Source organism: Mercurialis annua, linkage group LG4 (genome assembly GCF_937616625.2).
Source record: "Mercurialis annua linkage group LG4, ddMerAnnu1.2, whole genome shotgun sequence".
In the NCBI taxonomy this organism is placed as follows: domain Eukaryota; kingdom Viridiplantae; phylum Streptophyta; class Magnoliopsida; order Malpighiales; family Euphorbiaceae; genus Mercurialis; species Mercurialis annua.
The window spans coordinates 30943740-30960480 of NC_065573.1; the positions used below are offsets into that span (position 1 = coordinate 30943740).

The 16741-nt window shown below is 34.0% G+C and overlaps 2 protein-coding genes and 1 pseudogene across 2 annotated transcripts; 1 reads left to right on the forward strand and 2 right to left on the reverse strand.

Annotated features, from left to right (window-relative positions):
• Positions 1-985: 985 nt before the first annotated feature.
• LOC126678566 (late embryogenesis abundant protein D-29-like) lies at positions 986-6639 on the forward strand (annotated as a pseudogene).
• Positions 6640-8197: 1558 nt separating this feature from the next.
• On the reverse strand, positions 8198-9421 carry LOC126678567 (tetraspanin-8-like). The gene is made up of 2 exons (XM_050373461.2): positions 8660-9421; positions 8198-8521 (listed from the first exon to the last, which is right to left on the reverse strand). Exons 1-2 carry the CDS (start codon positions 9185-9187, stop codon positions 8228-8230), a joined length of 822 nt encoding a protein of 273 aa, XP_050229418.2. The 5' UTR covers positions 9188-9421; the 3' UTR covers positions 8198-8227.
• A 4979-nt stretch (positions 9422-14400) lies between these two features.
• LOC126678815 (uncharacterized) lies at positions 14401-16183 on the reverse strand. Its single transcript, XM_056105535.1, has 6 exons — positions 15978-16183; positions 15768-15900; positions 15385-15684; positions 15195-15299; positions 14995-15012; positions 14401-14826 (listed from the first exon to the last, which is right to left on the reverse strand). The coding sequence occupies exons 1-6, from the start codon at positions 16181-16183 to the stop codon at positions 14401-14403; spliced, it is 1188 nt and encodes a 395-aa protein (XP_055961510.1).
• Positions 16184-16741: the final 558 nt, after the last annotated feature.

Consider the following 16741-nt stretch of genomic DNA (forward strand, 5'->3'; position numbering starts at 1 on the left):
CAACTTCTAAAAAAAGCTAGATGATATATTTTTTAATTTTTTAAAATAAAAGAGTGAGAACACAAATATTATAATAAATGAGTAAAAAGATAGAGTTTTGAAATCTTTTTAATTTTACAAATAAAATTAAGAAGGTTGTATACTTTATAAAATTATTTAATTATAGATTAAAAAAATAATATTTTTTAAAATATTTTGGAAATAAAATTATGAAAATAATTCTAGTAATAAAAATAACCACTTATAAAAAGATATTAGTGATGATAAAATATCAATTATCAATAATATCAAAAACATTATAATTTTATAAACTAGTCTTTTTTTTACAAAGTTAATATTTTGATCGATAGTTAATAAACTATAATTATTTTTTTAATGATGATTAAATAGCTGAGTAAAATAAAATATTTTAGAAAATTTTATATAAATTTTGTAAAATTATAAAATGAAACAGAATTATTCATAAAAAACAGAACTATTGAAAAAAAAAAGTTTAAACGCATAAATATTATAAATTTTTGCGTGTTTTCGGTATTTAATATAAAATTTTAATTTTTACATATAAGTAAAAAATATTTAAAATTTACAGTAATGACATTGACACCGGGCATAAAATTGTACGTTTTGCATGTAAAATGAATCGTTTTGAATAAAAACTCAAAAGAGATATATATTTATAAAACTTATATTAAATATATCAAGTTAAATATTAAAAATATGCAAAAGTTTATAATTTTTGAGCGTATTTAAGCTAATAAAAAAACATTCAAATACGTATTTATAAAAAGTTATAAAAAGATAGCAGAAGGTGCGGCCAACCATAGCTTTGTCTAATGCACACGTGGCTTACTCTAGCATGAATGAGTGCTCTAATACCGCCACGTTTCTCTCCCCTGGGTGCCACGTTGTTGCAGCAAACTGCTTCTTCTTGACACTTTCTATCATCTTTATCGCATAAAATTGAACTCTTTATCCACTTCACAAGAAGATACAGAACGATCAACATTTTCTTTGGTTGGAGATCAGATGGGGAAGAGAGCAGTGATGATGGTGGCAATGGTGTTATGTGCTGCAATTTATATGGATTCATGCAGTTGCTGGAGTAGTAGTGCTGATGATTTAATGGAAAGTGCGAAAGAAAAAGGTAATCTGATGGCTGCAAATGCGAAACAGAAGGCGGAAGACGTCAAGCAGAGCACGACGGAGGGCATGCACGACACGAAGGAGACGACGGAATCTTGGACTGGCTGGGCTTACCATAAGCTATCAGAGTACGTTGGCAAGTAGTTATTTTATGTTTTGTGCATCTATAATTTGTTTTTCATTTAATTTTTTGGTTAAGGAATGTGATATTAAACTCTGTAGATCACTAAACTTTCCTCAAATTACAGAAAGGTCACTAAAAAAACTTTTGTTACAAAATGGTCATTAAACTATAACTTTTATTACAAAGGGGTTCAGCCATCTAAAACGTTGCGTTTTAAGCAAAAACGCAACATTTTTGCTTACGTGACAAGCCAAATTTACAAAAAGGAACATAGTTCAATGACCTTTTTGTAATAAGAGGTATTATCTAGTGACATTTTTGTAATTCACGAAAAGTTTAGTGTTGTTTTTGTAACAACAAAAACATTTATGTAGTAAAAAGTATAGTTCAATGATCATTTTGTAATAAATTTTTTTTTAGTGATCTTTCTGTAATTTGAATAAAGTCTAATGATCTACAGAGTTTAATATCCTTAAGGAATGAATTACGTAGAAGGGAAAAGGAGCTTGTATCATGATATGGAATTTGTGAGATGAAATTAAATTGCTAGACTAGTCTACTATGAACATAAAATGAAGGTAGGAGTGGATAATGAGAAATTATTAAGTGGATTCGCTGATATATCATATATGGCTTAATTAGATAAAAAATTTAAACTAATATACATAATTGGTGTAGGGGACCAAGGGTCGGAAAAAAACCGATTACCGGAACTATAAAACCGAACCGTAAAATAGGTTTAATCGGTTCAAGAGTTTAGGTTATGTTTTAATTTATGGTTAATTGTTTTAGTTTAGAATTTGACGTTTTAAAAATCATGCTTTACCGGCTATAAATAATATGTATTTATATAAATTATAATAATATACTATAATTTTTTTTAATGATTATGTCAAAAAAATATAATTTTTTTAATGATTAAAGTACAATATATATTCGAATCTACACACATAGAAATTCTAAATATCATAATGATATTCCATTTATGAATATAGGCTTAATACATAAGCGTGTCCCCGCACTTTATACTTTTTGCACATAAGGTTCTTGCACTATAAAACTTTTTCATTAAAACCCTTCACTTTAAGTATCTGTCAATCCGATGTCCTTCTGTTAACTTCTGTTAACGCGTGTACTTCACATTTTGTTGGTGAGAATAATAAAAGCAACCTTTAGTGCCACGTCATAATTATTTGCCAAGTGGGTCTTCATAAAACGTCAAATGTCATTATTCTTTTACCAATTTATTCAAATTCAACCTTAATTCTTCTCCTTTCCAATTTTCATATTCTTTCACTTCTTCATCTTTCTCCTCTTAATTCAACACTTCCATACCAATTTACCCACTCTCTCTGCCACACTCCATACTCCAATCCGCCAAAGCTATTCTATTTTATTGTCATCCTCTCTCCTTCTCATGCCGTCATGGTCCTCGTCACCATCACTTTTGTATAGTATGCTTAAATTTAAATAGTAAAACTTGTCACCCACTTCCCACAAACACAAACTCCATGTTGAACTTGCCTAGAATCCAGGCAAGATATGTGCTTTTCAACTCCGTCACGGCCAAACTTTGGCCTCCATGGATGGGACTGTCTTAACCCTTTATAAAACTGTGTATTTGTGGCTTGGCATCAAAATTCCTTGCTAGAGATGATAGCAAAGTCTTGGTGATGATCGGTGCCGGCGCTCTAGCTCCTTACTTGATAAGGCTCATCTTTCTGTAAATCCAATTTGGAAAAGATGATCATTTGGAACAGAACAATGAAGAAAGCTGATGATTTGGTTGAGAAATTGAGAGAAAAATGCAGGGAGGTTAATAATGTGAGTTTTGAAAGTAATGAGAATTGGAGGAGATTATTAGATTGGGTGATATCGTGAGCTGTGGCTAAGTATCTTTTTGAACCTCTGTTGCAAAATTATTCTGTAAATTACTCTTCCAGTAATCAATTAGCTTTCTTCAAATTCTTCTCCTTTGTTGTGTATTTACACCAATTAATATTCATGGGATCCACTGTTTTTGTTGTTATCCCCTGCTACGTCAGGCAGATTAGCTGAACTAACAATCTCTATTTGTAATCTCTCATCACAAATTACCAATCCATTCACTCTGTTTTGCTTATTGGTCGTCCCTCTAGCTTAGTTTATTGGATATCTTTTTCTATAAATTCTGGGTTTCTGCTGAAAAACCATTGTTCTTATTCAATTCCATTGTCCTCTAGACCCAACTAATTTTCGGACATTGAAACACGAAAATGGGATTGCTGGGAGTGCTGCCATTGTAGTTAGAGTTATAGCATGCTTTCAACCTCTTGATTTGATGGGATCATTCAAGGTGATGACGAGCGAATGCTACAATGAAGCAATAGAGGAAAAGTATGCGTGGATATAATGAGGCGACATTGGTTGTTAGAGCTCTTAACAGAGGAGTGATTGAGTTAAGGGAAAGATTATGAAAATTGGTTGTTAGAGCTCTTAAGTCTTAACATTGGTTGTTGGAAATTTCTTTAACAGTTCTTGAGTAATGGGTCGTCCCTCTACTCTTTTCATGTAAAGCACAGCCATGAACAATCATATCACACTATAAAAAGAAATTTCCATTTGAACAAACCAAGTCCCTTACAAAACCAACTCATCCTACGTGCCGTTCTTGCATGATTGGATTCACATTTCAACTCAAGAACTGTTGAAACGAAAGATATTGAAATGGGTACAAGCATAAGATCAAAGTACCTATTTTCAATCCCACTAGTGTCCTTTCTTTGCAAATAGTATAACAAAAACTCTTCTATAAAAACAAATAAAAGAACCAATTCAAGAATTGAGTTGGGGAGATGAACAGACCCTAAAAATGCTGAGACTAGAGATAAAACTGAGTAGAGTAAAAAAGTGCTCTTGGCTTACCATTTTGAAGTATATATTATGGATTTTACTGTTTTGAAAGAATTTGACTTTCTCTTCAATGGAATAATTGTTGTGCGGGAGAAGAGCTGCTCAAGAAAAAGAAAAAATTCAAATTAAATTCAAATTTGCACATAAAGGTCCATGCCAAGTCATATGCCATACTGGAGATATAATTGACTTATAAATAGATGGATGGAATTTCTAACGGCGTCATCACTCGCTTAGACTCAGGGACCACGGACTACTGATATAAGAAGTGTAGGGTTTTAAATATAGAGTAATGAAGTGTAGGGACCTTATGTACAAAAAGTACAAAGTGCAGGGACACGCTTATGTATTAAGCCATGAATATATTGTTATTTAATAGTTATAAATTATAGTTTTAAATATTTGATTTTTGTTTTTAAGAAATATAGTTTAAATTTTTATTTTCTACTTTATATATAGTTTAAGCTTCTATTGCATCTTGTTAGTTTAAAAAAAAAATGAAAATTAGTTTTTTTTTTGTTAGACTATGCTTAAAATTTTATTTTATATATTTTATCTTTTTCTAAATCTAATATTTTATATAATTAAACTGTTTTAAATAGTTAATCAATTTAATAGCTAACCATTGTAAATTTTAGGTTTAGATTTTTACTTCTAAAACTCATACTAATACGCACTGGTTATAAATTATTCTCATGGACCGGTAGGGGTCCATGCCCACCTGTAATTGGTGGTATTTTGATCAAGGCAAAACTCAAATTGGAGTCTATAAACTCACTATTTTTATAATTACCGAACACACATTTAATTTTGGTTGGTGATTAACAAAATTGGAAGTTTAGGGTTCTTAATAAACAAAGTGAAGCGGGAGGATTCAACATGTGTGTTGCTTTTTATGAAAATTATTTGATCTTTACTTATTAATAAATATTTTTTGATTAAATACTCTAATTCAATTGCATTATATTTATGCCATTATGTATCTACTATTAATAGAGAAGTTGATAATCACATTAATCGGTGGTGCTTTTTTAATTAAATTATGTTCTCTTTAGTTATAATTAAATAAAAATTATTGATTAGATATTGAATAACATTATGTTTCATACAAATAGCACATACATTTCATGTTAAGCTTGTTTAATTTGCTAGTGTTATAACATGATCATTTTGCTTTTTATTTTGAACTCCAAATTAATGGTGTTACCAGGGGAGTCGGGTTGAAAGGAAACCCGGGAGAAACAGCTAAAGACATTATGGATAAAGCAGGAGATGCTGCTTCAAAGACTGCAGATACAATGAACTCCGCTGCCTTCGGTAATTCTTCCTCCTTATTCATATCCTACGATATCTAAAGTAATCTCTTCTAACTTGTGTGGCCCGGAAGCAGAAATATTAAAATGGAAAACATTACAATTGAAAGTGGCGAATCATATTTTTCTATAAAAACAGATTATAAATATTCTTTTAGAAACATTTTGGGGAATGGAAATGAAATCCTGACATATAGGACTCTTTAACAAGTTTCCATGTAATATAATTTTTAACATTAAGCAATTAGTTTCCCTTTCTGATTTCACGTTTTGGTTGTTTCAGATGCTTCAAGGCATGCTTCTGGAAAGACGGGTGAGATGGCTAACAAGGTTTCTGAAACAGGCGATGAATTTAAGGACTTCGCTTCTAAAAAGGCGGATCAAGTTATGAAAATGGCGACTGATAAAGCGAATGACGCTGGTGAAACGACGTCAGGAGCAATGGACTACGGAAAAGTCAAGAATTTAATACAGAAAACCGGAGAAAAAGCTGGAGATATGAAGGATTCTGCAACAGAAGCAATGGAGTATGGAAGAGATAAAGCAGCTGATGCATATAATAATATGGGTTCGGATCAGTATCACCATGAAGAACACAGTGGATGAAGGAAGGAATAGAGCAGCCGATGCCTATGATGTTGCATCACATTGGGGCAGTGATGCTGTAGACTCTGCGGGTGAAGGAATGGAGTATGGAAAAAGCAGAGCAAGTAATGCTTATCACGAAGCAAAACAAAAACTAAATTCAGCTGCCGATTTCGCGACAAATAACGGAGACCATCATAATGAGGCAGTGCAAGGAGTCGAGCATGCGAAAGAGGGCATTTCTCATCTCCATGGTGAAGCTAGAGAGAAACTTAGCAAGGCTTCAGATGTAGCCGCAGACGAGGCTAGCAAAGCCATGGGGTATGAAAGCAGGGACGGCGTTGTGAACGCTTTTGACGAAGCTGCGAATAAAGTCGGGGATTCATATGTGTCGGCAAAGGAGACTGTGAGTGATCAGGCAAAGACTACATATGAAGGTACAAAAGAGAAGCTATCGGATGCCACTGGTGCAGTTAGAGTGAAGATTAGAGGGATCTCTGAGCTTTAAATTACTCCAATTCTACATTTTATATATTATGTTATTCAGCTTTTCCAATTTTCATCTCTGAATATAACATGTTACGGGAGACGCCTCTTAAAGTTTTTGTCTAATGACAATATGTTCCATCCATTTGCTACAAGTTTCGGGTTAAGTTTGTTTTGGAATCCATTTCTGAATTTCACTTTTTCCCCTAATCTTCTAATAATGATCTAGTTTCTTTAGTTATTTACTAGTACAATTATGATCTACTTCGATTCAGGGTCTAGTGTTCGGATCTATTATGATATAGACATGAGGCGCTCAAGAATTAAAAAAATTATTAATCGTTGTTAATTTATTAAATTTGTATGAAAAATTATAAAATATATTTTAGAGCATCTAAAGCCAACTTAATATAATTCACAATCACTCAATGCTAAAATAATAGTTTTATATTTTGTTTAAAATATATCAATTTGATATTAAATTAAGGACTTAATCACAAATAAATACCAAACCTATATGTCTTGTGTCAGTTATAGCCAAATTTTTGAAAATTATCAGATATAGCCAAACTTTATATGTTCTGTTTCTTTTTTAGCCAATTTTGAATTCAACCGGTATTTAGAATCATATAGATAGTAATATTGATGACTTTGAGCAAAAGATGCCAGAGAAACCTTGAAATTTAATTAATTGGCTTGAAATTTAATTCATTGGCGGAATGGTGTCAGAATAGTGGCAGAACGCTGGCGGCAGTAGAACAATGACGAAATCGGAGCGATGGTGAAGGCAGAACAATGATGAATACGGAACGGCGGCGTCACAGACAGCTTCAACAACAGCAGTATAAGTAGCTCTCGTGCAGTAGAGATGATGTAGAAAATTGAAGATGGTGACAGATCTTAAGAAAAAAAAAAGAGTAAGATAAAGAGGAACCGTATAAAAGTTAGAACTACATTCCGTATACAGTAGTTTTGATAATTGAAAGTGTAACCCGTATACAAGTAAACAATTATCCAATGTTGGTTAATTATGTAAAAAGCTCTAATTATATCCAGTGGTGAGCCTTAATATAAAACTGTTAAATAACGATTTTACTATGCGTTGTAAAATTATCATAAAAAATAAAGGTTCGATAGTTGTTATAAAGAATATATATATATATATATATATATTATAACAATTTTAATAGTTATGGTAATAGGCCGTTATTAAATTTTAAATATTTTACATTTCTTTGGTGAGTTTAATTCTTTTGCTTTATACTTTTCATTTGATATTATTGTGTAAGATAATGCTTTCAACATGATCTAATGCCTTCAATACCTACAACGTGTAAATGCTGGATATTTAGAAGTGTGTTGGAAACAACAATAATATAACTATTAATTTTATAATTAATTAGTTAATGATTAAAACAAATTATAATTAAATAATCAATTTGTAAGAAATTGAAAAATTAATATTTAGGAAATTCGTTTTTTCTCCTATCCATATTTATGTTGAATAATATAGATTATTTCCCACTTAAGTAGAAATTTGACTATAGTAGATAGCATGTAAGTTGCAAAGTACCATTAGAATAGAAAGAAAGATAAAACATATAAAAAAATAAATTGAAAATTTAAAAATTGAAATAAAATTAAATGTCTACAGATAAATTTTAAAAGGTAAAACAAAGACAATTTAATGGAAATAGGAAAAAAAACGACGGCGTAATGAGTAGAAAAGGAGCAATGATATAAATACAAGTGTATCGGTAAGGACCATATGTCTCCATTCCGACTTTATGTTGAAAAGTATGGCACCCATGCACGAATCGCAATAGAAACAGTACCCATCCAGTAGTGTTTTTTCACCTTCATTTATCCAATACATACAGTCTTTTTTGAAAAAGTATTTTCTGAGGTATTTTTCTTTCCAAATTGTTGCATTCTTGAACTCATAAGAACAATAGCTGGGCGGTTTACAGCAACCTGACTGCAAAAGGAAAAATACAAAATACCAGTAAATACATAATTTCAACTTCAACTATGCATAATATATAATTCAGTGTTATGAATCTTAAATAATTGTATAAATATTACTCCTACTAGAAGAAAATAAAATATTTGAAACCTGTAATGGAGTCAAATTGGTATTGTAGAACTCCAACTCATTAAGATGATTGAATTGCTCTCCAAATCTAGTGCAAACTCCGGAATCTGCTGCCGCATCGTACATAAGACCCGTCTGTGATTCTCCTGATGAACATGCTCTGATAAACTCCTTGGAAAAGTCCCCACGATCATACTCTTTGTAGGCTTTTCCAGGAACTACCCTTCCTTCTCCCTTATGGGTGACCACCATGGCATAACCCATGACCAGGATGATCATGATGAGGATTTGAAGCATGGCCAGAGAAATCAAATTGGTTATCTTTGTTTTGCGACTCGGAAAAAACCAGCACGTCATCTTCTTAAAGAGCCATACAGCCAACGATAATAGCCCCAGGTCTACGAGGGGGTTCGGATGAAGAGCTCTTCCCCAAGAACTCACGCGCTGGCCAAAGTATAGCCATGAAAACGAAGCTGCTAGTCCTAATAACAAACACGAGTGGTTGATGAAACTTATCGCCAACTTTCTGCTGATGATATTGCTTGACATTATGAACGAACGAACTTGGCTTGGTTTGGTTTGGTTTATCAAAAAACAAAATCAACTATGGCCCTTTTTATATATGCATTCATATCCTTTTCCTAAACCTTTTGGGAATGATTAAATCAACGAACCAATTAAATTACTGCTCCTTATTGGAAAGGAATTATTGTCATGTTCCATCTCCTACAATTAACTGTGCATATTATTGGGTTAATTCTTAGATTTTTGTTTTTTGAAATCAAGAATTATTAGAATTTGTTAAGCTGTAAAACTCTCAAATTTTAATAGCAATACTTACTTGGAGTACGCGGATTGTTTGTTATTCATCATAAACCTAACCCTATCTATAACATACCTATAATCAATCCTCTTTATGTTATTTTGGTCCAATTCAGTTTGTTTTTTCTCACCCTACTTGCGCCTAAAATAGATCAAATAAACACACCATTTTTTCGTCATAGTTTTTGGTTTTGCTGTAATCACTGGAAGTGAAGTCAGGTGTATGGTAGTTTGTCACTGTTCTTAATATAGTGACTCCTACGCAACTATTTTGCAGATAATTAACTTGCAACACTGTAAAAAAGTAACTTTTAACCACCGAATATTGCAGATAGAGGTCTTTTGTCCTCATTAAAGCTGACATATATAAACTTCCTTGTTAAAATTTAAGGAAAGAGATATAAAAATGATCCTTATATTTATCCCAATTCTTTAAAGAAGTTCTGTAGTGACAGCGTTAACAAATATAGCCACACTTAAAGCTAGGGGTGGGCAAAAAAACCGGTCAAACCGCAAAACCGAACCGAAACCGTAAAACCGAACCGGAAAATATGGTTAACCGGTCCAAGAGTTTAGGTTTAGGTTTTAATTTTTGATTTTTATGGTTAATGGTTTAGGTTTAGGTTTTGGAATTTTGAAAACCGCGGTTAATCGGTTAACCGGTTTATAAATAATATATATTTTTATAGATTATATATATACATACATACGTTTTTAATTATTCAAATAAAATATATTTTACATCTACACATATAAAAATTCTAAACAAAAAAAATATTTAAAAAATATTTTATTTATCAATATATTTTTATTTTAGGAGTATATATATATATATATATATATATATATATATATATATATATATATATATATAAATATATAAAGAACTTTATTTTTCTTAATAAAATATTTATATACCTAATTGAAATAGAAATAAATAAAATTTATATTTTAATAATTAAATAGAATGAAAATTAAAGTTTAATTATTAGACTATATTTAAAATTTTATCGATAAATTTTATCTTTTTTATATCTAATTTTTTTAATGGTTTCATGGTTAAAAACCGCAAAACCGCAAAACCGAACCGTTTTAAATGGTTAACCGATTTAATGGTTAACCGTTTAAAATTTTAGGTTTAGATTTTTAATTTTAAAAACCGAACTACTATGGACCGGTTTACATATTACCCTCGTGGACCGGTTAACCGGTCCATGCCCACCCCTACTTAAAGCAGTATAGTAGGTAAAAGATATAAAAAAAATCCTCGATTTTTTTTTTTAAGTACAGATTATTTCTTTTATTTTTTTGGGTACAATTAAGCTCTCATGCTTTTAAAACTGAACAATTAAACCCTCATATTTTAAAATCGAACAAATAAACCATTTTAATTTACTTTCTGAACACTTACCCCCTAAAATTTTCGGTAAATATTTTAAACGCTATAATTATTTTTGAGCTTCTTTCCTATATAATTATGAGAGACATGTCAGCCATTAACAAGTGTTTTTAATGGTGTTCGACAAAAAGGGTTATTTGTCTATTTAAAAATATAGAGGGCTTTGTATCCCAAAAAGATAAAAAAACTGATTTGTATATTTGTAAAAACTACGAGAGCTTTTTTTGTATGTTTTACCAATACAGTATTTACATTATTTTTTAGTTTGAATTTCATGTGATTAATATAACATATAATCACCTAAAAGCGGAAGCAAAGAACGGCGTACCTCCGGCCATTGTTGACGGAAATGAAGTTTTGAAATTGTTGTAAATTTATGATTCCTTTGATCTTCTAAATCCTAATTCTCTCTCTCTCTCTCTCTCTCTAGATGGTGTATGAGAAAATGTAATGAAAGTGTTGAATTGGTCTTGGGGACCAAAGATATAATAGACAATATATTCCATAACCACCCCATCAAAGTTTATGTATGTGTCTATTACAAAAGGTTGCAATTGACATCAGTTTAAATGGGTGCATTGTTCAAAGATCACTTAAAGGAGAAAATAACTAACATTCTCCCACTTAATCTATATGAACCTCAATGCCCAACAATAAGAAACAAAATATATGAATAATGGCGAAAAGTCCTTTGAAAAGCAAGTATTATCTTCCATGTGTCACAATGCATTAAATTATTTATTAATAACTGAAATAACTTAATGAATAAATCTGATGTTTATTCTTGGTCCTAACTTAATTTGACTATTCTCATGATTAATTAAGATAATAATATAACTAAATGTATACACAGATATAAATGAGAATACATCATAATAAGAGTTTCATAAATAACATCGTTCTAATAACGCAAAGGTCGCAACAAGGAACCAAGTCCCATACCTTTCACATGATCCTTAAATTTTTCTGGTGGCTGCCTTTAGTTAAAGGATCAGCTACATATTATCAGTACTTATATGCTCAACTATCACTGCTTTATCTTTCACACGTTCTCGTATGGCTAAGTATTTAATGTCGATATGCTTGCTTCGACTACCACTTTTGTTGTTCTTAGCCATGAAGACAGCAGCTGAATTGTCACAATACAATTTTAGCGGTCGACAAATAGAATCCATGATTCTAAGTTGGGAGATAAAACTCTCAATCCATACACTCTGAGAAGTAGCCTCAAAACAGGACACGAACTCGGCTTCCATAGTAGAAGTAGCAGTCAAAGTTTGCTTCGCGTTCCTCCATGAAACAGCTTGACCAGCCAACATAAAAATATAACCGGAAGTTGATTTACGTGAATCAACACAGCCAGCAAAGTATGAATCTGAGTAGGCAATTACTTCTTAATTAGTTTCTTGAATGCCTATACATGAGCATGTAGTCTTTAGTCCCCTTAAGGTACCTCAATACCTTCTTTGCAGCTTTCCAATGCTCAATGCCTGGATTACTTTGATATCTCCCCAGCATTTCGATAATAAATGCAATATCAGGTCTTGTGCAAACCTGAGTATACATTAAGCTTCCAACAATGAAGCATATAGAGTGTTTCTCATTTTTTCCCGTTTGAAATTATTTTTCGGACATTGGTTCAAGTTAAACTTGTTACCTTTCACAATAGGAGCTACACTAGGTGAACAATCTTTCATCCGAAATCTCTTTAAAACTTTGTTGATATATGTCTCTTGAGACATACCAAGAGTACAACGAGCTCTATCACGATGTATCTTAATCTCAATGACATAAGATGCATCGCCTAAATCCTTCATATCAAAGTTTTTCGAGAGAAATTGTTTCACCTCAAATATCATATCCATATTGTTACTTGCAAGTAAAATATCATCCACATATAGAATTAAGAAACAAATCTTGCTCCCACTAACCTTCTGATATATACAATTATCAACAACATTATCTTCGAAACCGAATGAAGATGCAACATCATGAAATTTCAAATACCATTGACGTGAGGCTTGTTTCAATCCATATATTGAAATCTTGAGCTTGCAAACCAAGTGCTCGCCTATTCTGGAAGGAAATCCTTCTGGTTGTTTCATGTATACCTCTTCCTCCAGTTCTCCATTTAGAAAAGTTATTTTCACATCCATTTGTTGCAACTCTAAGTCAAAATATGCAACTAATGCCATGATTATTTGAAAAGGAATCTTTCTTTGATACAGGAGGGAACGTCTCCTTGTAATCAATTTCTTCTTTTTGAGTGAATAAGTTAGCAACGAGTCTAGCCTTGTATCTCTCAATGTTACCTGATGAGTCTTCCTTTGTATTTATGACCCATTTACACCCTATGGCTTTCGCCTCTTCAGGTAACTCAACAAGGTCCCATACCCCGTTTGATGACATAGAATCCATCTCATCATTCATAGCATTACGCCATAAGCTTGATTCATTACTACTCATGGCTTGTCATGAAAACGTCTCGTGATCATTTTCGGCTCCAACATTAAACTCTGACTCTTGTAGATACACATAGTAGTCACTGGGTATTGCTGGTCTCTTTATTCTAGTAGATCTCCTTAAAATTGTATCAACATTCTCTTGAGGATCGTGTTGATCAACTAGTTGTTCGGTTATTTATGGTTCTTCTCGAACAACTTAATATACTAGATCAATATCAGTATGTGGAATTTCTTCTTGTCTCTCATTGCCCACTTGAACTTGAGGGACACTTCTAATATTGACTTGATCAATCAACGAGGAAGTTTGGGTATCAACATGACCATTTTCAGAAATAGAATCCTGAAAATGATCCCTCCTATTGATCATGTCATTTTTAAGATATTTGGCATTTCTTGATTCCACAATCACTACTGGAAAAAAGCCAATTAGCGACGGACAAATCCGTCGCTAATGGCCCATATTCCGTCGCTAACACAGGTTAGCGATGGAACTGCGACGGACTAAGTCCGTCGCAACAGAAATGGTCGCAAAAAAGTTTTGCGACCATTTTCCAATTCCGTGGCAAAATTTGCGACGGACAATCCGTCGCTACTTTTTCCACGGCCGTCGCTATTTGTCAACCGGTTGAGACTGATTTTGAGACAAAATAGCGACGGATGGATAACGAGTAGCGACGGATTATCCGTCGCTAACTTGTGCCATTTCTGTCTCAGAAATGCCACATTCGGCGACGGATTATCCGTCGCTAACTATAATATATTAGCGACGGATCACAATCCGTCGCTAATTGTGTCATTTCTGAGACAGAAATGGCACAAGTTAGCGACGGATAATCCGTCGCTAATCGTTATCCATCCGTCGCCAATTTTACTGATTTTGGCAGAATTTTACGGTTTGCAGCCGATTTTTCCGTTTATTCCTGTTGTTTTACACCTTTTAAATACAGTGACGTTAATGCGTTTATAAATCACAATAAATTGAAACAAATACTGAATATATATATATAAGTAATATTAAAGTATACATATAACATCCGAAAGTTAAAACCCGCAATTAATTTGTTCGGAAAATAAGACTACAAATCTGTAGTGTCGCCGCCGTCTGGCGGGGGAGGGGGGAACTGTGGTCGATGCTCTGAAGGGAGTGTAGGCATCAACCTCGCGATCTCCTCACGGATAAGCTGGGCCATGCTCTCCTGCTGCTCACGCCGCGCAGCTGCCAGCTGCTCCGCCAGCTCCTGTCTCTGCTTCTCTGCTAGCCTCTGCTCAACCTCACGCAGACCCTCTTGAATGCCGGCCTGAACACGGCGATCGATGTCCTCTTCTGTCTGCTGGGACGTCCTGGAAGAGCTGCCTCGCTGTGTCCTACTGCTCGGGCCTGCATATCTGCTGCTCGCCGAACCTAGGCCGTACACCCGGTGCTTCTTGTTGACGCCCTCAATGTCTAGAAACAGCTGGGTCTCGTTCACCTCCCCTGGACTCGCAGAGCTACCCTCTCCGGTCTACGACTGTGTCGCGGCAGCGAGCCTCTGAGCGATGGCATCCTACAAAACAGTTACAAATCAAACATATCAATTTAGTTTTATAACAAATAAAAAAGTATATAAAATTAGATAATCCTAATTTCTAACAAAATTTCAGCAGCATTTCCGCTATAATATCAGCATCACCCATTTTTCAGGGAAGTCCTGCAAGTAAATACAATATATAACAGAGCCACCAAATACTTTCAATCTAATTACAAAAACGTTAAGTCCATACAACCTATATAATTTCACATTTAAACCTAATATATTTAACAAGTATATAATGTTTTCAACACTTAAACATTTACACAACTTATAAACTTTCAAATGTGATAAAGACTTACAGTCATGTCTTGGGCCCGCTTGTCGACCGGCCTCTTGTCAGCCTTCGTTGAGTGAAGGCGACTGTACAGCTCCGTCGCAGTCGGCTCCCGGCCGAGCTCCTTAGTCTATCAGAAAAATACAATTTCATTTGTATTACAATAAAACCAAATACGTTATTAAGTTATTTAATTACTGAATTTAGAGACAAACCATCACATCCATAAGCTTGATAGCGGAGCGAGATCCCCCGGTATGGCGGACAGGTCCAGAACCAGCGCCTGCCGGCTCGCTCATCCGGTTTGCCCGGGCTATCTCTGACTTTTTCTTCTCTTTCTCTGTGTCCCAGAAAGCATTCCAGGACTCCCAGATTTCCTGGTTCACAGATGTGTGCTTAGCTTTCAACTTCTTCATTTTATGGATATTGTCTTTATACCGAGTGGCTGCGTGGGTCATGAAGACCTGTCTGATGAGCTCCTCGCTGTAGGCCGACGTATCCCACCAGAACTTTTTCTGCAAAAGTAATAACATGAGCCGTGAGTTAGCATTTCCACAGAAATCACAACTTAAATATCTGAAACTGAAAATTTAATTACCTGAAATTCTTGAAAATAGAACTCCCTCTGGTCCGCTGTCAGAAACCGCCATGCTGATCCAGTCTCGAACCAGCATTGTCTGAAAATGTCTCGTATAGCCCTAGAAACAGGCCCAGAGTCCAGCAACAATGTCCTGCGATGTAATAAGCGTAATGTTATTTTCAACACATATTAATTACATATTACAAATTAAAAAATTTATTCTCAAACCTGCTACGGTCCGGGCGAACCAACGCCCTACCCTGGTCGTCCAGAATAGCTTGTGGCTCGCCAGGCTCGCGCTGCTGAAGAGGCTGAACAGGTCCTTCAGCCTGCGCCTGCTGCTGCGCCTCGGCGTCGGGCTCGGTAGGGTCTCCCTGTCCACATCCTCGGCCTGATCCCCGGCCAGAACCTCTGCCTGAGCCTCTTCCCCTCATACCTGTAAACATGTCAAGCTTAATTGTCCACAACCAGACAACATAATATAACAGTACAATTATACAGCCATACGTGAAACATATAACTAATAATTAATATGAATTCAAATTCAAAAGGTACACTTGAATAATATAATTAAGAAACATAATTATAATTAAGAAACAATGTAATACATAAAATCTACTGTACACAACTAAAGTTCTTCACTTTCATCTTCGTCTGATGAGGATGCGATGAACTCATCTAATTCTGTTTCTTCTTCAGGAGGCACGAACAACGCATCTTCATCAGCTTCTCCATTTTGATCAGCTAAACATGTCGGATTTTCGTCTGTTGCAACAACGAGAGGATTTTCTTCTATCTCATCTTGGAAGGCCGAGATAATCCCCTCGGGCATGTCGAGTTCTGATCGTGCCTTTATTCTGCAAACTGCCCACCAATTTAATTTATCCCTTCTTTTACTTGGATATGGCAGGTAATGAACTTGGTCGGCCTGTTCAGCTAAGATGAATGGTTCATACTTATTGTATCTCTTTCTGTTATTAATATCCACCATG

Excerpts from the sequence above, each read along its gene's own strand:
- LOC126678567 (XM_050373461.2), bottom strand. The coding sequence starts at position 9,187 with ATGTCAAGCAATATCATCAGCAGAAAGTTGGCGATAAGTTTCATCAAC. Across the intron at positions 8,522-8,659 it reads CCAATTTGACTCCATTACAG|TCAGGTTGCTGTAAACCGCC; the intron begins GTTTCAAATATT and ends TTCCTTTTGCAG.
- LOC126678815 (XM_056105535.1), bottom strand. The coding sequence starts at position 16,183 with ATGAGGGGAAGAGGCTCAGGCAGAGGTTCTGGCCGGGGATCAGGCCGA. Across the intron at positions 15,685-15,767 it reads TCTATTTTCAAGAATTTCAG|AAAAAGTTCTGGTGGGATAC; the intron begins GTAATTAAATTT and ends TTACTTTTGCAG. Across the intron at positions 15,300-15,384 it reads TCAAGCTTATGGATGTGATG|ACTAAGGAGCTCGGCCGGGA; the intron begins GTTTGTCTCTAA and ends TTTTTCTGATAG.